This window comes from Neopsephotus bourkii, unplaced genomic scaffold, assembly GCF_033783945.1.
Source record: "Neopsephotus bourkii isolate Nb327-2 ecotype Australia unplaced genomic scaffold, CSIRO-AGI_Nbou_v1 NB_741, whole genome shotgun sequence".
Lineage (NCBI taxonomy): Eukaryota > Metazoa > Chordata > Aves > Psittaciformes > Psittacidae > Neopsephotus > Neopsephotus bourkii.
In genome coordinates this window covers 2,405,325-2,425,823 of record NW_026901239.1, presented here as the reverse complement: position 1 = coordinate 2,425,823, position 20,499 = coordinate 2,405,325, and the positions used below count along the sequence as shown (strand labels likewise).

Genomic DNA, 20,499 nt, shown 5'->3' with positions numbered 1-20,499 from the left:
GGCAAACCTGCTGGAAGCAACCCCAAACTTCTCCAAGACTCCCCCTAGGGAATTGTATCTAGTTCTTAGGTCTCCAATGTTTATTTGCTTTACTTGTTTGCTACATGCAAGCATACTTTGTCAGTTCAGCAGATAAAAAGTGTACCCTGTGCTTAGATACGTAGTCTCAGATGTCCTCTGGTCATGTTTTTTGCTGGCAGGTGTGGTAAATTCACACTCATGAAGGTGGCAAGTTGGCTTAAGGGTCCATGTCTGGTTACAGAATAAACGTACCTTACAGGAGAAGCTGCTTGCACTGAAGAGTTTCAGTGCAAAAATTGGTTGTACAATTATCAGGGAAAAGATAGAAACAGAAAACTTAACTGATGCAACATCATTTTAGGAACCAGGGGACAGCACTGTTGTAAATTAGTATCTTTCTTGAGGTGTTGGAAATGCACTGATGGTGGTTGGGAAGAGAGGATAGGTGTTGGTATGAGTATGCTGTACAAGTTCTGGAGCAGGAGGTCTGAAGGCCTGGAGTGGATTGGAAAATGGATGTCTATATTTATTTCATGTAACGAAAAGCAACTAGCAAGTATGAAGTTCTAAATATTTGTAATGTGGTAAAGGAAGAATATAGTCTTAGAGGATCTGTCTTTGTTGGGACATAGAGTGAGCTGGCAGAGGAGCCATGAAGATCAGATCCTAATTGTCAGGGGTAAAACTCAGTACTCTTGATAAAATGAAGAGAGAGAGGAGGGCATTGGCTCCATTTTACATCCAAGTTGGAAAAAAGAAATAATGAGAAGGAAAGATGCAACACTGGGTAAAGACACATTACTGGATAAAGTGTAAATTGATTAATAGTTACCTTTAGGTGGAAGAACAAATTAACAAGTTGCAAATTCTTACGAGTTTGTAGTTGTTGGATGTAGCTGGGGATATGAGTTGGAACAAGTGGTAGGCATAACATGCAGTAACGTGTCATCAAGACGTAAAGCACAATATTAACAGCAGCCTTCAAGCTTTTCTGTCTTGAAAATGTAAAGCTTTGGTAGTTATTTGAAGTATTGAGGCATCCTTAATGTGGTATATTGCCTATTTCCATGTCCTTGTGGCTTTGGCCAAAAAATGCTAGTGAATTTTGGTTTTTTTTCTACAAAAGACCTGAAGAAAGTGCCTCATGTGAAACTCTCACTCCCCCTAAAAATGTCTTCAAAATTGAGGAACAGAAAGAGAGAGATGGGATATGTTATTGTATTAAAAATGGCTTTTGTTACTTGACAGTATTTTTCTTCTATATATTTTTTTAATAGATCCTAATTATCTCATGGCGAATGAACGCATGAACCTGATGAACATGGCGAAACTGAGTATCAAGGGGTTGATCGAATCAGCGCTTAATCTGGGAAGGACACTGGACTCTGACTACGCACCTCTCCAGCAGTTTTTCGTTGTGATGGAACATTGCCTTAAACATGGCCTGAAAGGTAAGATGCTTGAGAGGAGTCCTCCAGGGTGTTTGTCAGAGCGTAGGAGTGAGCAAGAGAAATCTTCTTCTAAAATCTAATTTTGGAATCTGCAGTGGGCTAAAGAGGGGTGGACCAGGGTCACCTCTGTGGTCACAGTTGACTTGTGAGGCCAGAGGAAGGGAGAAAAATCCCCCCAAAGTATAACACTGCAGGTGAAAAGTTCACAGATGTTGCTGGAGCTTGCTATTTTTAAACCAGATTTTCTGGTGATTTGAGTACAGCTAATTATCAGTGATAAAATTAGCTCCTCAGCAACCTCATGATTCCCTTTTTGTCTGTGGAGAAGGAGTAGCTTCCAAGTGGTAGTGTGGTCCTCCTCTCTGTAAGGTGATGGTCAGTGAGAGAAAATGACTGTGCATACATCAGGTGTAATGTAGAGAGAGTGACAGCATCCTAGTAGAAATTCTGACCTCTAGCAGTGCATCTGAGTTGCTGGGTTTCACTGGATGTTGTTGTTTTGGCATGTTGGGATGGGTGGACTGTTTTCTGGCATCTGTCTCGAGCTCCTGTTGCCCTATTTGAATGACACCAATAACTGTCACACTTGGGCAAAAGAAGTCATCTTTGGTACTTGCTGCCTACAGCAGCAGGCCCAGAAGAATCTTTCTGGCAGTCTTTGTCTACTATTTCTTTACTTCTGACCATGCCTAACGGGTTCTTTTTACATCATCTCTTCTAGCCAAAAAGACTTTCCTTGGGCAAAACAAGTCATTTTGGGGACCTCTAGAACTAGTAGAAAAACTTGTTCCTGAGGCTGCAGAGATTACAGCAAGCGTTAAGGATCTCCCAGGGCTGAAGTAAGTACAGTCTTTTACTGTACAAGTACGCAATGTTGCGCCAGAGCTCCTGTACCTTTTCCTATTGTAAAAGAATATTAAAATATGAAATAAATTGAAATAAAGAGCAGTTTTAGAAGTGTGGAAACCTTGGATTCATACTAACCCTTGGGAAATGTCATGTCATGTTTTAGTGAGGTCAAGAATGGGGAGTAATGAAGATGACTTTCATGGGCAGTTGCTTATTCCAATTAAGGCTAGAAAATGAAGTGCCCCATGTGGTCTTTGGTATAAGACAGTTGACTGACTGCTGGAGGTGGAGAAGAGATTTCCTTCTGATCAGTATATTGCTCAATGTGGCGGGTTTACACCTTCCTTTGGAGCAACTGGTGCTGGCTTATGGCCAGGGTAGATGAGCCAGAGCTGTGATGCAGCTTATCAGTTGTATTTTTAAAGCTGTGTGCTTCAGATTGCCAGAAGAAACAGAGAGAAGGACTGTGGCTGTAACCCATTGCATCCTGTGAACATATTAATAAGCAAACTAGTTGAAGAGAATAGTACTGAGGTTGTGTTTTCCATTGTCTTTGTGGATTCTCACTCAGCTGAATACCTCCCTGAAGGAGTGACACTTGGGCATCTGTGATGAACTGAAGTATACACGTTATTCTGACTTGCCTTGTGCAAAGCTGATTTTGAATTAGGTGGTGATGTGTTGAAGCAGTTGATTTCTCTGTAGTAACATCCAGCAGTGTTAAGTCAGGGAAATATTTTTAGTATAACAAAAAATGCAGAATTACTTATGAGAGAAACAGTGATTGCTTAAACTATTTTGTAACTATTTGCACTTAAATACCTTGTATTTCCTGGTTTTCATGGAATCCCAGGCTATTTTGGTTGGAAGGGACCTTGAAGCTCACCCAGTTCCAGCCCCCTGCCATGGGCAGGGACACCTTGCAGTAGACCGGGTTGCTCAAAGCCCCATCCATTCATCAGTGCCAACTCTCTTTGAGATGTGGATCCTTCAGATAGAAGGGGATTATTGGAGCTGTTTGTGAATGTACATTGCAGTATGTCTATAACCGTTTTGTTTCTGGCGTTTGTAGGACACCTGTGGGTAGAGGAAGAGCTTGGCTTCGCTTGGCTCTCATGCAGAAGAAGCTTTCTGAATACATGAAAGCCTTGATTAACAGAAAGGATCTTCTCAGGTGAGTGCTGAGCTCATCCTCAGATTAGATTATGTTCACCTCTGTCTTCTTGTAAGATCTTCATGAACTTCTACACCCAAATGTTAAAGTATGTTGTACTTTTTGTGAGAAATACTAATGTTTGTGAAATGCAGACCATCTTCTGGGGGATTAAAAACGCTCAGTGTTCTTTCTTAATTCAGAAGCTATTAATTCTCCACTTTGTTTCAATATTTCATTAGAATAAACACAAATTTTGGCTACAAAGAGATGATTTAGGGGAGGTACAGATACAGAAGAGATAGAGTGTTCTCCATCTGCAGCCTTGGCCCTGGGAAATTTTATGACCTTGTAACTCCATTACTGTCTGTCTTGGAACAAATAATTTCACTTCCCATATCTCTGCTTCCTTCTGATAAACCAGCAATGATTTTGTAGTTTAATTGAAAACCCATGGATTTGAACTACTATATCTGTGTATAGCAGTAGGATTTAATAAATATGTTGGGTGTTCCTTGACTCAAACCAGTAGGTGTTTGTTGGCTGTACATGTAAATCCATACCTGACTCGAGGTTAGAAAGGACAACTTGGTATTGTCTGCTGGAAAATGTGGCAGTGGCTTGTGTTAATCACAGTAGTAATAGAGGAATAGAAGGGTGTTACTTAAACTCTGATATTAAGCTCCCCTCTTAAATCTTCAATGTGCTGTGCCATTACTCCACAACTGTGCTTACTTTCTACCACATTTCAGTGGTGAGTAACCAAGTCTTCGACTCACTGGGTCTTTGCCTTGCCTAAAAACTTAATCTTCTGAGAGAGATATGTTCAGTCAGAGCAAAATTACATGGACAGTACACAGAAGTGCGTTTCTGTGTGGACAGCATGCCACAGCCTGGGGTTTTGTTGAGGCTGAGCTGGCATTGTGTCTGAAATAGAAGGGATCTATCCCGTGCTAATTGACATTTTTAGTTGACTTTTAAAGATTCAACACTTGTTTTCTCTTGCTGTGCATCATGCAGTGAATTTTACGAGCCTAATGCACTGATGATGGAAGAAGAAGGTGCGATCATTGCTGGCCTCCTAGTAGGTTTGAATGTCATCGATGCCAACTTCTGCATGAAGGGTGAAGACCTGGACTCACAGGTATTTGGTATTCAGTTAATGTGGGGTTTTTCTGCTCATTTGAATTGAAAGAATTTTTCATTGTAGAGGACTTTAATCAACTGAGACGTAAGTTTGCTACTAAATGCAATGCAAGGCTGATATAAGCTTGTTACTGTGAGTGTGGTCTTTGGTTAGCTGGTGGCACTGAGATCAGAGACTCAAGGTTTTGGTTTGCTCTTTGCTGTTGTGTTTTGCTGTGGTCTGCGGACAGGTCACTGTGGAGTGAAATGTAGTAAATGAAAAAGGAGATGAAAATGGGCAAGGACTTGGCTAAAATAAGGGGAGAAATGGGTAGAACTGTTAATTCACTCATGCTGTGTAATGAAGTCATTGTAGCTGTTAAAAGAAAATTAGCCTGTGTGCACTTATGTTCAAGCTTGCATAAGCAATGAACGTACAGATAGAGTGATAATAACAGCTTATTCTTACAGCCTAAGACTTGCAGCCTATCCTAGGATAGTTTTGCTTGAAATAAGCCATGTTTTCATTAATTTTGGATAGATAACTGGTATAATGAGTCCTTGTAATACATCATGTATTGGTGTCCTAACTGAATGACTTCAAACTTTCACAACTACAGACAGTGTTTAGTCTTAGAAAGTGTTTAATGTTAGATGCATTTTTTTTTTACCTTTAGGTTGGTGTTATTGATTTCTCAATGTATTTGAAAGATGGGAACAGCACAAAAGGCAGCGAAGGGTAGGTACATACACAATTGTCCTGCTTCTTACCTCTTGGTAACTTGTATTCAAGTATTCCAGGGTGCCCTGAAAGCTATTATGTTTTTAATTAAAAAGCTACTTAGGCTGAATTGCTGTTCTATGATAAACCATAATATATTAATAAGATACTGGAAATGTTGAGAGGGGGCAGAGGAAAAGTAAATTCTCCTAGAAATTCTGTGTTCTTCCTCAACTAGCAATTGAAGATAAAAATGTTCTAAGAGTGAGTTAGGACCTGCCCTTCTTTAAAGCCTTTTTGGTAGGCAGCTTAGTAGCCTTCGCCCCTTGTATGGCTAGTAGGTAGGTGATTTTTGGAATATCCTTAGGAAAAAAATAATAATTCTCATAACTAGTTCCCATAACTAATAATAATTCCCATAACTAATAATAACCTAAAGTACTTGTGCCACCATATCCAAATGGGCTGTGCAATATTCAGAGCAAGTGGTTGGAAAATAAAGTGCAGGCACATTGACATATGCATCAGGTGTTGGGGTTTTCTGAGCTTCTTTAAGGGTACTTCTTCCTTCTAAGGAAGTCCTTAAATTCAGGTATGTATTTAATAATTATCCTTCAGGATCATGTGTTTTGTTTGCATTTATTTTAGCTGTAGTTTTTAGAACATGCTTTTCTTTAGTCAAGATTTCCTGCTACAAGTGCATGCAAAACGTGTTTGTTGGCAGATGGATTTTGGTGGGATGACTCTTAGACTCCTGTCCAGTATCAGAGTAGTTCAGAACCCTTTTTTTTGGTCTTTTGAAATAACGCTGTGCTCTTTGAAATGCCGTCTGCTTTAATTATTCTGGTTGGTGTGTCACCTCAGTATCGTCCAGGTGAGTGTAGCAGCTGCAGCTTCTGAGAAGTCAGGGAACAGTGACTGACGATGAAGGCATAGATTGCAACTCGACTTTGCTATTTCCTATGCAACCTATAGTCTGTTGAGACCTAGGGTCTTGGTGCTATGCTGGAGAGATATATAGATGGCAACATTTCCTCTTTGACCTTTAGCAGTGTCTCTTAGTTCCTTGAATCCATATGATTGAGCTGAATGGTATTTCTTCTTTCCAGAGATGGTCAGATAACTGCTATTTTGGATCAGAAAAACTATGTAGAAGAACTCAATAGGCATTTAAGGTAAGATGTGATTTATTTATTCTTTATTATCTAGTGTAACAAGATAGAAACCAGGATTTTTAAAAAGCAGGAATTACTGTAGGGCTTTTTTTTCTCTTCAACAGTGCTACAGTAAACAACCTGCAGGCCAAGGTGGATGCCTTAGAAAAATCCAACACTAAACTGACTGAGGAGGTAAGTGTAATAGGAAATAATCTGATGTTTTGGCCTTTTGGAATTGGGTTTAAAAAGGTAATGGAGGAGTTATTTTTGGATGTCTGTTGTATGTAATGATGAGAGTTTAAGGATGAACCTGGAATAACTGACCTGCTGAAGAATTACACTGGCTGTTGCTACAAAGTGTGAGGTGGAAAATCATCTGAATGTTGATGTTAAAAAACCCAAAAGCTGCTGAATGCACTTGATCACTCTGAAGTCTTTGCATGCTTTCTGGTATTTGGAAAGTATCTTAGAATAAGTTGTATGGTGCTTGTAGTTTCAAATGCCCTACAGCTGATACAAGTTATGGGAGGTCCAGCCATGACAAAGACATTTTTAAATGTCTGTTTGTTTTGATGATGTAGAAATTCACTACAGGGTAAAGATAGTAATTGAAATGTTTCAATAACTTTCTCTAGCCTGTCACAATTTGCAAGAAATAAAGGAAAAATTACTATTATGGATGAAACATTTTTCAGTCTGAGTATGAGAAATGGTTGGTACATGAGTCAGAGGTCTAACCTGTATTTTTAAATTGGTCTTGCAGTTCATTAGTAATGGCATAAATGTAATAAAATATTTTGGGGTCAGTTCCCGGACAAATGGGTGATAGGAGGTCTCATCCTAATGGTTGTACAGAGTATCTCTGTCCCCATGTGACTTAGCTGAGTAGAATGACTTTGACTGGGATGTCTCAGTGCTCTTGAAGAACAAATAGGAAATAGAAATTCTTTTTTGCTTGTTCATCCTCATAAGGAGATCTGTGTGTCTGGTTATTGAACTATTACTCTAATGGATGTATTCCAGACAGTGAGAAGCTTTAGTGATGGAAATTACCATATCCAGTCTTGCAATTAAGGAGCAAGAAATGCTTTTTACAGTTAAAATGTTTTTTTAAGTTCTAAATTTGTGGTCTGCAGTAGAGGCTGGCTTTCTCAGTGCTACTGTAAGTGAGTTTTGATTTATCACCTGCAGAGTATGGGTGCTGTGCCAATTAGGGATTGTCCCCATGAGAGTAATTTCAGTGCTGACTGAAGTGGTTTTTGTTTTTTAATGGTTTACTTGTTTGCATCTCAATGAAGTCTGTTCAAAGTAAGAAGTGACACTGGAAGACACTATGCCAGCCCAGGGGTGTTTACAGGATGTAGTTAATGAACTGTGTCACATGTGACATCAATTTGTGCATTTGGCTTGAGCTGTACCAAAGACTCAGGCTTTTATCAGGGTAATTTCTGTTTGGGTTTGTCACTTAATAACACAGCTGATGTCTTGGAATGTCACTGAGGTTTTCTAGCGTGCAAGGCTTATGTAAGTTAGGATTTACAAAGCCAGGAGGAGTTTTCTGAAGTTATTTTGGCCTTTGAACACATGCTGTTAGTCTGCAGTGATGTCTTCATTGGGAATTCCTCTGAGGCAGATGTGCTGTCTCCTAAGGGTGGCCTGTGCACTTGATCCTCCATTTCCAGCCAAATCTTCCTCGTCTGGTGAGATTCTCACTGTGCTTCTCCTGCCCAAGTACTTGAGCATCTTACATCTCAGGTGCTCTGCCTAGCAGTGTACCCAAACCACTGAAGCTTTAGCAAACCCACACAAGCATTTCTTCTTGGTAGCAGATTTCAGCTGCTAGAAGTCACGAAATTTAGCTGCTCTGTGCTCACGTTTTTCCATCTTGTTATCTCTGGTGAGGGAAGGGAATGGAGTGAGGATTTCAGTTGAGTTGCGTTAACCACATGTTAAACCAAGTCTAGCAGGTAGAGTCCTCAGGAAGTCAGTAATTTTACTGAAAGACAGGAACCAAAATAGGTTGGGAAGTCTCTGTTTTGGCTAATATTAAAAATCCATCACAGTGGTACTAACTGATGCTTTTGCTTTTTCTGGTAGCCCTTCTCTGTTTTTAGAGGCCAAGTTGTCTTTAGCCACTCCAAATATGGGAGAAGATGGGTCTAAAGAGGGGAAAAAAAATGGCCAAGTATGTTTGTGATGTTACTGTTGTTCTGTTTTGTTCACAGCTTGCAGTTGCAAACAACAGGATTATTACACTGCAAGAGGAGATGGAACGGGTTAAAGAAGAAAGCTCTTACATCTTAGAGTCCAGTCGTAAGGTTGGTGTATGTGTGAATGATTTACTGACCCTTTGGGGCAGCTTCCACCCAGATTGAACATGCAGTCCATGTTTGAAAGAGACTTTATTTCCTGATGTATCTCACAAAAAATGCAATAGGTAAGAGTGAATGCAGGTGGATCCTCACAGAGGGTAACAGATGGATCCTGGCTACAGTAAATCCTGTCTGGCCATAGCTGATGAAACCATGAGCATGTGCAGAGCTGAGAGCTCACACAGCATGTTCATGGCTTGTATGGCAAGGTGTCAGAGGGGACAGGAGGAAGAATAATATACTGAGAGGCTGGCAGAACAATTTGGATGTAGCAGTTGTGCTTTTCTGGCCTGAAACACTACCCTCTTCAGAAATCAAGGGACAGGATCTCTAGTAACTATGGCAGAATCAGGTTTTAATTTTAAAAACCCCAAGATCTTTTCCTGAGGATTTGTAACCATCCATAATATACTGTGAAAGTCTTGAAAATTGACAGTCTGTTTAATTCATACCCATTGAAGTGCATGGGAGCACTTGGGGAGACAGGGAAGTAGAATAAATTCCCATGGAAGCTGCATGCTGAATGGAGCTCTGATTTTTGATAGTGGCAGAATTTGTTTTCCAAGTGGTGGGAAAAGCAAATAATCAGCAAATGAGAGGGTCAGTAGTATATAATGACAAGCTAATTGGGTGTCTTGATTTATTTAGGTCACTAAAGACAGAGCTGCTGATGGACATGCACTGACTGAGGCACGAAAACAGTTAAAGGAGGAGACTCAGCTGCGGCTGGTAAGGGCTGTGTGAGCTGGGAGCTCCTGGTAAATGGCTTTTTCACCTAACTCCATGTCAGACAATCACTTTTGACAGTGTTTGACCAGATTTTTTTTTTATTTTTTTTTCATTCTCATCTTCCTGCTTCATTTTGTGGCTCTGTTGATCAGTTTCAGGACTGTTTCTCAAAATGAGCAGTGCAGTTGCATTTCTGGGTCTGATGCATCTGCCTTGCCCCATCCCTGGGAGTGTCCAAGGCCAGGTTGGACAGGGCTTTGCAACCTGGTCTAGTGGAAGGTGTCCCTGCCCATGGCAAGGGGTTGGAACTGGGTGAGCTTTAAGGTCCCTTCCAACCCAAACCATTCTGTGACTCTAAGAATATTGCCATTATCTGAACTGTTACTCCATATCATATGTTCAGCTAGTGGGGAGAAAAATGCCTGAGCAGGATGCTTTTAGGAGTTAAAGTTTTCCAGCTTGATGCTGCCTAATCTGTATGTTCCAGGATGTGGAGAAAGAGCTGGAGGCACAGATTGGGATGCGGCAGGAGATGGAGCTAGCTATGAAGATGCTGGAGAAAGATGTTTGCGAGAAGCAGGATGCACTGGTCGCGCTCAGGCAGCAGCTGGATGATCTTAGGGCCCTAAAGCATGAACTGTCTTTCAAGCTGCAGGTAGGAAAATAATTCAGATTCTGGATAAAAGTGATGGCTTTTCTTCTTCTTTTTGCCCGTCTCTATTTAAAAGGTGCAATATGTGGGTTACAGGGTTACAAGCTGGACAACATACTTCTGTCTTGATGCAAGAAAGCTCTAGTATTTGAGGTGGAGGTTGAGAGAAGATGCAGTTTCTTCTGAAGAAAGACTCATTGTTATCCGGAAATATGTGTGTGTCACTGGGGAAAGTACCTTCTGTGGTTCTGTGGTATAAAAACTGAGCCATGGTAGCTGCTGTTCCAGTACAATCCAGTATTGAAGGTGTATGGTGTAGTTAGAGTAATGGAAAAGCAGAGTCTTAAGACAAAGAGCAACACAAAATGCTTGGAAAGAAATCCCAAAATAATTTTTAGAACAGAAAAGAGTTGCTTCTGCTTTCCTTGAGCCAGTCATTCTCTGCAAAGCAGTTGAATGATATTAGCAGAAACCACATTAATATTTGTTGTACAGGAAGCTTCACTGATGATGGTATTGCCTTTTTGTAGGGCCCAGATGTGGCCTGCACCGGCATGGCAACATATTTGTCCTTGCAGTATTGATCTGGCCTTTGCTTTTGATCACCTTTTCCTATCTCTTTGGTTTCTGTCCCTTTGGTTTCATTGGCCACATGATTTATGGTGGCTTATTTTGGTTTTACTGCTACTTACAAAAGCCCCACAATGCTACTTTTTGCAGAGTTCAGACATGGGGGTGAAACAGAAGAGTGAATTAAACAGTCGTTTGGAAGAAAAAACAAATCAGATGGCTGCCACCATCAAACAGCTTGAACAAAGGTAAAAAATGAAGCTTTGACAATTACAAAAGCATTTGTATATTCTAGTGGTAATGTCCTGCAGACCCTGGATGGAACTGCTCTGCTCAGACACTGATGAACAGAGCTACATGAGGAGAGGTCTGATTTTTGAGATGTTGTTCAGAGTGTCTTGCATGCTCTGGAGGGCTTGTGGTAGAAAAGAATATATGACTAAACCAGTAATGAACACAGCAGCTTTGTTTATCTACATTAGCTGCCCTTTTATATGTTGTTCAGTCATTACAAGTCAATCACTGTCTCTGATAGCACTGATTAAAAAATAGAAATAGGAACTTAGAGAAGTTCTTGACTGTTAATGACAGTATTAAGAGAGGGAGGAGGAAGGATGAGCAGCAGAAGCCAGGCTTGGAGGTACCTTGGTTATTCCACATCTCTCTGGTGCTCTTCAGAAAAAAAAAACCCAACTGAAGCATTCTCTTTATGAGAAATCAGACTGATTTGAGAAGAAGCAATGCTTCTTTTTCCATTTTGTCCTGCTCTCGAAGCCAAGCTTTGCAGAGCTTTGGCCAGAGGTTCAGAACTTCAGTCTCTGGGAATTTCGTTGACTGTTGTGCTAGCTCCAAGAAAAGCATAGCTGTCAGGAGCATGTGGTGCCTGGGACTTAGTTAATGAGTAGGTCATTGGATTAAATTAACATTCTCATTTTAGGGATTGTATTTTGAGTTGTTCTTTGTAAAAAAATAATTTCGTTTGTAAAAAATATGTATTTTAAAATGTTTTATTATACCTACTCAGCTAATTTATCTACTCTCTTTCTCTTGCTGTTCTTATTTTCCTTTTTTTATCATCACCCTCGTTCTGACTTACTTAAACAGTGAAAAGGATTTGGTGAAACAGGCAAAAACCTTAAATAGCGCAGCAAACAAACTGATCCAGAAGCATCATTAGACATTTTTATGTCTGGTCACCTCACAGCTCTGACATCAGAACTCCTTTATGAGGGGAGAACTTGCAAATTGCTAAAAGCAACTGTTAAAATATTAATTGTCACCTAAAGTTGGTTTGGAATTTGCTGAATTTTTAAAATCAGTGAGTTTTTCTTCAGAGATTTAGAGTCAGGTATAAAAATCCCTAACTATGCCCTTTAAACCATGTTAAAGTACCAATGAGTTGGCCAATAAACACACCAGGAAAGCATAAGGAATGGGAGATCTGTGGCTCTGTACACCCTGGTGATGCATACCGTATACAGCAGCACAAGTCTTCAGCCGTTACGGATTCTAGGCGTGTTGATCAAGCCACTGTTAGATTGGCCAGCTCTGGGAAATCAAATAGTTTTCTGTGTTGCCCTTTTTGTGCAGTAGATGAAAAAAATGCATCCCTGGAAGTTGTTGAAAGTAGTTGTGTGCGTAGCCCAAGCCGTTCCCTGTTCACTTCTGTTGTGTGGGTTCAGCCCCAAGTCCGAGATGCGATAGATCATCACCGTGAAGACCAGCCCTCTTGTAAACAAGACTGCTTGCAACGATTTTGCCTTAGTGACTTGGTGGGAGGGTGGGGACTTCTCCTTATTCCTTTAAACTTCATGTGTCCAGAATTAGTAGCTAGGTGTCTTAGAGTAACATGATAGAGTGGTAAGTTCAGTGGAAACCTCCTTATCTTTGCATTGCCTTGCCTTCTACCTCTGCCATGAATCTCGCTAGATGTGCATTGAGGTTCTTCCCAACTGAAGGAATCTGAGGAGAGGTATTTTGGTAGGTCTTTCCTCTTCCTAGGAAGGGAAGTTACATGTTTAAAAACAAAAATCTGATCTTCTTACTCTAGAGTTTAAAAGAAACAAAAGCATAAAATAAAAATAGAAGAAAGGAACAAAATGTGCAATGGTGGGGAGCAGAAATGCTAATTTGGTACTTGACCATTCCTTGTCTGAGTAGCTAGTGGTTAAAAAAGAAGAGTTACATTCTACTATCGCACTTCTTTCATTTGCTTGGGGAGACTTTCTTGCTCAATACAAATGGAATTTGCTAATGGAAGAACAGATAAAGCTTGGGAATCAGCTCTTGATAGGAAAAATAATTGCCACTTTAACACCTCAGTGTAAAACTTTAAATAAATATAGCTGGGACTATTAGAAACTAATAATTCTCATGCCTGGGGCCACAGAAGTTCACCATGCTGGCCTGCCACAGGCCTTAGGCTATAAGTGCTCCTTGAGATTATTTTTTGCTTTCAAGAAGATCATATATGGGGGTTTTCTGTATTAAATAAGGGGTTTTTGCTCTGGTGAGATGCCTGTAAAGATTCTTTGATGCCAGTTCTCCCTTTTTTTTCTGTGGGACAGTGCTCTTTGGGGTACTAGGTGGCAGATGTAACTGAAACACAGCTGGAGAAAGAAGCCTTATTGATCCTCACTAGGTATGTTTAAAATCAGTGAGGCTAAGCCCAGTCCTACTGTATGTGTGTACCATCACTTGGCTTATTTAATGGACTTCTGCACACAAGCAGACTTGGAGACCCCATTTGAAATCTCTATGCCCAAGTAGTGTGCTTGGAAATATAAGGTTAACCTTTAATAACCTTTTACTAGAAACTCATTTTAACTACCTGGAGAATAATAAAATAATAATTAAAAGGTGGAAGCTTTCATCAAGGTATCTAAGTAGCTGATTAGAACAGTTAACTCCCCTGCTCTTCCCCACATTTCTTCTGTGGAATTAAGGGGTTGTGCCAGGTTTGTTTGTTGTCACAATAATGCTAAAATCAGGCAGAATTAAGGATCTGGCCTTTTCTGATGTCAGGGCCAGAGTGAAAATGCTTTGGTATACTAATGCCTTGTGTCAGTCCATGGAAGAGACCAGGAAAATGCACTAATTCTCAATAGAGTAGCTAACCTATGTTGCAAGTTCCAGTTACACGTGTAGAGCTGAAATGTAACGTACATTAAAATCAAATTGGACTTGAAATTCTGTGTACTTGAGGTTTGCTTTGAATCTGGATAAAAGTGATGTTTTATGTTTTTCATCTAATGGCTGTAAACCGTAGTAATAGAATAAAAACTATTGAAAATCAGAGCTTCTGCCTGGTTCACCTACGTTTTACTTTTCTTTAAAATATTTTCCTCTTTCCCATTGATTTTATCATTTCTTTTTTTTTTTTCTTTTTTTTGGCTTTACCTTTTCACTGGGTGTTTTATTTGTTGGTTAAACTCAGTCTTCCTCCCCACCATGGCTTTTGTTTTTTATCACAAGTTCATGTGGCTCAAATCCAGATTGCGACAGTCGGAGAAGGACCGTCAGTTGGCCGAGCAAGACAACCGCCTCTTCAAGCAGGAGTTTGGGGACAAAATCAACAGCCTCCAGCTAGAAGTGGAAGAGCTCTCCAGGCAGCGGTGAAGAGACCCTTTTCCAACCTCTTTTTTGGGCTGTTCTTAGTAGAAAGCAGGCAGAGTGATGGCAAAGAGAGGGGGTTGAGGTGGAGAAAACCAGCAAATGGCTTTTATCACAAATTTGTGCAAGGTCCTGGGTGTGTGTGGGTGAGCTTAATAGAGTTCTTGGTCGTAAAGGGGGAAGGCATCTTCTCTGCATATGCAAACTGGTCTATTTTTACATCAGCTGGACTTTTTCTCAAGCTAAATGGCAATGAAAGTATGAAAATGATTGAGCCTCCTTTACCAGGAGGCTGCACTGCTTTATTTAGCTGAGGTTCTACAGCAGGAAGTTGCTGGAGGGTGCTGCAGTGGGATGTGGGCAGTCTCGCTTGAATTACATTCCTTTAAGAGGAGATGGGGCTTTTTGTGGTAGTGTTGGTTGTAAATCAAGTTATAAACAAGAACTTCCTCAGTTGGTTTAAGCGTCAACATGGCCAAGTATTCATTTCTGGGTCTAAGTCTCCACCAGCTTAACTCACTTCAGTTTGGCTATGGAATTAATGCAGCTGTAGTTATAACGAGTTATTTCAGTAACTGTCAGAGTGCTATGGAGATGAACAAGGCTAATAATGGATCATGATGGTTTAAATATCAAAGAGGATTCTGAACGGTTTATAGTACAAGTTTTGCTGCTACTTTTAGCAGCAGATACTCAGTTTCTAGGCTCTGATTTCAGAGCAGGGGTCATTCCCTACGGCAGCTACTGCATTTCACTTGGAATGATTTCTGAAAACAGCGTTTCTAGCGCTTTGGTCCCTTATGGTCTATGTGCTCAGAGAGCTTTGTTGGTGTTCCACACAGGCAGGCTGCAGTCATGGAGACAGTGAGCTTTCTGGTGGCCCAAAGTGAAGGCTCCCCTGTGATCTGGCAGCGTTCAAGGCCAGGTTGGACACGGCTTGGAGCAACCTGGTCTAGTGGAAGCTGTCCCTGTCCATGGCAGGAAGTTGGAACTGGATGAGCTTTAAGGTCCCTTCTAACCCAAACCAAACTGTGATTCTACGATCCACAGCTAGATTCAGAGTCATGCTTTTCTTGAGCCTCCTTCAGGCTGTGTCAGGGACCTCAGATGTCCTTGACCACTGATGAGTTGTTTTCTCGAATATGAATGTGCTGCACTCAGCCACATTTTTCTTCCCTCTGGCTTGATGCACCACTGCACATGGTGCACAGGACTGACACCAAAGCCTAGGCTGCTTGTCAGTCTTGAAGCAGCACGTGTCATCCCTTAGTACAGGTTAGGCTAGACCAGAGGCTGCAGAGCACTTCTGGTGAGGAGCCTGCAGTTTTTTCATGAGGACCAAGCTCCACTTTCAGGTGAGGTGTCAGAAGAATTGCCACAGCTCTCAGGGGGTAACAGTCCATCGATCCCATGTGGATAGCTTTGGGAAATGGTTAAAGATGTTGGCTTTGGTTTCAGGGCCTGTCCTGTAGCAGTTGATGTGCTGAAGAATGTCTTTTTGAAAAAGGTACATATTGACAGTTCTGTAACAGATGAAGAAGTAAGTATTGTTTCAGGACTTCCAGACGTAGTCAGGAGGTTTATTTCCCTCAAAACTGGAATTAGATGATGAACATCTAGATTATCCATCCTGACATATTATGGCTTAACACACTTAACACACAGACAAGTTGTTATTCAGAGGCAGTTTTCAGCTCCTGAGTTGGGGTTCAGTTTCTTTAATGTGAAGAGAAGGTTAAATAGTTCATTATGTTTCAATGTCAAGTGTTAGAAAACCATAGCCTTTGTTCACAATTCCACCTCGATATTCTAGGAGCCACCTGGAACTAGAACTGAAGCGGGAAAGGGACAGATGGTCACACAGCCACCAAAGCAGCCAAGAAAACAAAAAAGGCACGAAGTCTTGGCTGAGGCAGGTAAGACAACTTGTATTCTTGGCTTGTGTTTGAAGTAGAGTTACATTTTGCTCATTTACTGTTCCTGAGCTTTGTTGTGCAATAAGTATGTAACATACTACATACAAACATACTACAACAAAGGGAGCTTTGGAACATTTGTTTACACACACTAAATAGGCTGTTCCTGAATTGAGCCTCACCAAAAAAATTGCAAGAACACTGGTTTCCTCTTCCAGGCTGGGTACCTGGCAAGGTTTTGGCAGTGATTGTGGTTTGTCTTCACTAGATGAATAAAACCAAGGGTAATACAGCAGGAGAGATGCTGTACACCTTACATCTGATGAAAAGCAAGTTTCCTTCCTTCTATTTTTTTGTTTTAGAAGGGAAATTCTCCCAAAAGTAATTGATAGAAAAATTTAGAAGGCAAAATTCTTTCAAGGGCATCACAAATCACTTTTCACTGTTCTTTTAGTGCTGTCCATTAGTGAATTTGGTGGTTTTAAAACGAAGGGCAGTGTTCATCTCGAGAGCAGACCTCATAGTTCCCAAGTGAAACTCTCTTTTTAGTAGGAAGTTTGCCTTTGAAAGCTAAAATCCTCTCTGCATCTTTTTCTGCAGAGCAAACCAGGCTTTTCTGCTGGGGACTGGCAGTAAAACAGTTGTTCTGGAGAACAAAACTTGTAACTATGAGAACTGGAAAGTAGTAACAGAGGCTGTATCAGCAATTCCCATGTGTGCTGCTGCCCTTGACAGGTGCTTTCACCTGGGCTGCTTCAGTGAGCCAAGGTGCAAAAAAGTGATTGCAGAATGGATGCCTCTATTGCCACAGAACTTGTAGGTGGTGATTGATGCAATGGAAGTGTCTTTAAAAAGCCTGTTCAGCCCATCTGCCTCTTCAGCCTCTGCTGTTAACATAAACAGTAGTGACTGTGAAGTTTCTTGTACCTTCTAGCAAAAGGATGTCATTGGACCTGTTGAAGAGTCCATCTCTAAAATGTGAAGTCAGCTTTTTGATCACAGCAAAAGAAAGTAAAGTAGGTAGGGTGGATGGGTGTTTATGTGCTTTCTCATAGTGTCCAAAGACACCTCTGTGCCAAGGAGGGGCAGATCGGTATTCCCAAAATAGCAAGGTAAAGTCTTCCTTTGCAGTATGGCAGGGGTGAAACTGGAGTCATCACACAGTTCAACTGATGGGTAAATGTTTTCTTTTGGCAGGATGGGAAGCTCAAAATCCAGGAAGAAAATGCTAAACTGAAGCAGTCGCTAAGGGAGAACAGTGTCCTGACACACAAGTATGAAAGAAAGGAAATCTCCTTTTTGCCTTCTCCTTTTTTAAGTCCTGCTTCCCCTTCACTGATTTCTGCACTAATGGGAAGTTTGTGCAGAAAACTTCTCCTTTCTTAAAAAGATTTTCAACCTCATGCCCTTTGTTGAGGTCTCTGCTGCTTTTTCATAGCACTCAAAGGGAAGGAGGAGGTTCTACTGCTTGCCCTCAGCCTTTCTGGATCTGAAAAGCTCTGTCTCTCTCCCAGTTCCCTTTTGTGTCTATAAACCTGCTCTTGATCAATTGTTCTTACTCGATGAGCCTTTTGTAAGCTTTCCTATTGGTGAGGGAAAGGAGAAGGGTTGGTGGATCAGAGGTGTTCGTAGGTAATACGCTGTGGCTTCTGGACCAGAAGAGAAGCTGCTGGAGAATCGAAATAATGTTGCAAGAAGATGGTTGTATGAAGATCAAGTTCAGGTAGCATGATTCTTACCTGTACCTGGATCTAAATCCATTATCACTGCCTGTTTGCAGCAGCTGGAGAGGCTCAAACATTTTGCAGCAACAAGTTTAAAGCTAGGTTTCAACTGTGTTTATACCATCGAAACAGTCTTTTCTATGCGCTGCTCCCTTTCTGAAGGTATTTTACTAGTTTTTCTCCAGCTCTTCCCATTTAGCCAGGTGTGCTGGATGTCTAAACAGTACCAGTCACGTCCTGCCACTCTGCTTTGCTGTTTGACAAAGCTCATAAAGGCCTCATCTCTTGCTCAAGCAGCCATGGCAGCGTGGTTTTGAAGAGACAAAAGCAAAGCTCTGTATGGGTAGGATGTAAAAAAAAAGGATGAGGAATTCTCTGATGGTCCAGATGTTTTTCTGAAATGGTGCAATGAGTGAAGTACCAGCTCCAGGTGATGTTCTTCTCTTGCAGGTTACTGAGCAGCACACAGGAAGAGCAGGTTGGTGATTCTTTTTCTTGCAATGAAATACTTGAAGGGACACGGGTGCTGAGGGAGCTCCTGGGTCACTGCAGCATCTTCCCTGCCCAAATACCCCAAAGTTTGCCCCTTGGGTTTTGCCTTGGGGAGAGTTTGCCTGTAGAGTCCATAGAAGCAATTGTTCCCTAGTAGAAAAAACACTGCTGTGTGTGTCAGCTCTTGTTCACAATGAAAAAGGTGTTTATTTCCCACCTTGATGCTGGGCCAGCAGCCTGACACTGGCCTGAAACAGAGCTGCGTGGTCCTTGGTTCCCACAGCCGTGCTGTGATTCCCTGTCTGCCCTGTGGTGTAGCCAGTGTGACTGTAGATGATCCTGCCAATGCATGATGTGCTGTGAATAGAGGGGGTTAAACACACGAGTACGTGAAACCTTCCTCCCTGTTGTACGATGTGGATCAGCCACAGAGCTTTAACACAGGTGCTGTGTAAAGTAGCACATGAAGCAGAACGGCTTGGTTTTTACTTGGGGCTTAGGAGCAGCTCTCAGGACCTGGAAACACTGAGACTTGCCAGCTCTGCCGGGAGGAAAGCAGCCGGAGTAAAAGAAAGGTAACTTCAAGGACTCACCATCCCTGTCGTATGGCAACACTCTGTTTCCTCCGAGTTTTCATTTCAGTAGTGCAGATTTCCTGCTGGTGTCCTGGGACAAGGAATGAGCCCTCTTCTGAGCTCCACTTTACACTTAATGTAAACTTGTTGAACAGTGCTTGGTTGAGGGCTCCTCACTCTACTTGGTGTTCAGTGGTTTGTTTTTCCTTCTTCCCTTTTCAGCTAAGTGGGGTTTTCAGAGACCAATGGGAAGTGAGAATAGGCAGTGATACAGTTCTAATTTCTCCACTTGCCACCTTGCATTTTTCTTATTTTTATTCTCTTTTCTTGTGGCTAAGCCCCTCTTGCTTTCCTCAGTGCTTTACTGCAGATCTAGAGGGATTACAAGTTACCAAAGAGGGTGTTCAGTGGGAGTGCTCCACTCCACGGTGGAGCTGTGAAGCATTTCTCTAACCCAGGAGAAGATTTGCGTTGACTGAATATTCATGAGAGGAAATGTAAGGCTTTTTTGTTGGTCATGTCTTGAGCATCTCTAATTCCTCTGTTCTCTTCCTGCATTCCAGAACATCTGCAAGAACTGTGGTGGCATCTTCTGTGAAGCCTGCTCAGTGAATGAGCTGCCCCTCCCATCTAGTATCAACCCTGAGCGTGTCTGCAATCCCTGCCATGAGCAGCTCATCCAGCAGTACTCAACCAGTCCCTTGTAGGGGACGGGCTACAGAGAGAGGTGACAAGAAATGGTTGTAGCTGATGATGGTTTCTGGGGTTGTTCAGGGAGGAATGTGAAGACGCCTGTGTTCTTTGGACGTCAGAGGGGAAGCAGCTTCATGGTGTTTATAGTCTCCTGTGACAAAAAACAGTCTGAGCCTTCCCTGTACAAAAATCTGCCTGCTCTGAGGCCTGAGCTTGTGCTGGAGAACTGCTTTAGGAATGTCATGGGAAGTGGCCCAGGATGTGCCTGAGCAGCCTCAGGACACAGTGAGAACAGACCCTCAAAAAAGAGCTGTGTGTGTGCAAGTTGAGAATGATCTCATCATGAAGTGTGTGGTGTGAAAGCATGCTGCTGGGAAGCAGAGGCTCACTGAAAGTGGAACAGGAGCTTTTTAATCCTCATGTCTGGTTGCACTTGAAATCCCATTTCTCCTTTCCCGGTTGCCTTTGACAATCTGGCTCTACCTGCTACATCAGTGCCAGGCGTCAGGAGGTGGGTGAGATGCCAGTAATCCCTTCCTAGCTTCATTTCTTTGGCTCAGCCCTCTTGCTATAGGCTTGGTATGCATATCTGTACCAAAACCAGTCAAAGCTGTGAAAATTCCCCTTCTGTATTGTAAGGAGTTGGGAGTATTGGTGGTTTTGATGAATGCACAGTATGAGAACTGA

The 20,499-nt window shown here is 41.7% G+C and overlaps 1 protein-coding gene across 10 annotated transcripts in view; it reads left to right on the top strand.

Annotated features, from left to right (window-relative positions):
• RUFY3 (RUN and FYVE domain containing 3) overlaps nt 1-19,901 on the top strand; it is a 43,884-nt gene extending 23,983 nt beyond the window's left edge. For 4 of the 10 annotated variants that reach the window (XM_061354657.1, XM_061354656.1, XM_061354661.1 and 1 more), the window contains 16 exons: nt 1,299-1,472; nt 2,194-2,311; nt 3,394-3,495; nt 4,495-4,618; nt 5,277-5,338; nt 6,430-6,495; nt 6,600-6,669; nt 8,703-8,795; nt 9,498-9,578; nt 10,066-10,233; nt 10,951-11,048; nt 14,295-14,414; nt 16,226-16,328; nt 17,526-17,602; nt 18,503-19,119; nt 19,683-19,901. In XM_061354657.1, coding sequence (XP_061210641.1) covers nt 1,299-1,472; nt 2,194-2,311; nt 3,394-3,495; nt 4,495-4,618; nt 5,277-5,338; nt 6,430-6,495; nt 6,600-6,669; nt 8,703-8,795; nt 9,498-9,578; nt 10,066-10,233; nt 10,951-11,048; nt 14,295-14,414; nt 16,226-16,328; nt 17,526-17,602; nt 18,503-18,698 — 1,652 coding nt within the window. In that variant the 3' untranslated portion in view covers nt 18,699-19,119; nt 19,683-19,901. Of the gene's footprint in view, nt 1-1,298; nt 1,473-2,193; nt 2,312-3,393; nt 3,496-4,494; nt 4,619-5,276; nt 5,339-6,429; nt 6,496-6,599; nt 6,670-8,702; nt 8,796-9,497; nt 9,579-10,065; nt 10,234-10,950; nt 11,049-11,904; nt 14,096-14,274; nt 14,415-16,225; nt 16,329-17,525; nt 19,120-19,682 lie in introns of those variants that run through there. The other 6 variants (XM_061354664.1, XM_061354666.1, XM_061354665.1 and 3 more) reach the window with 4 other exon arrangements.
• Nucleotides 19,902-20,499: the final 598 nt, after the last annotated feature.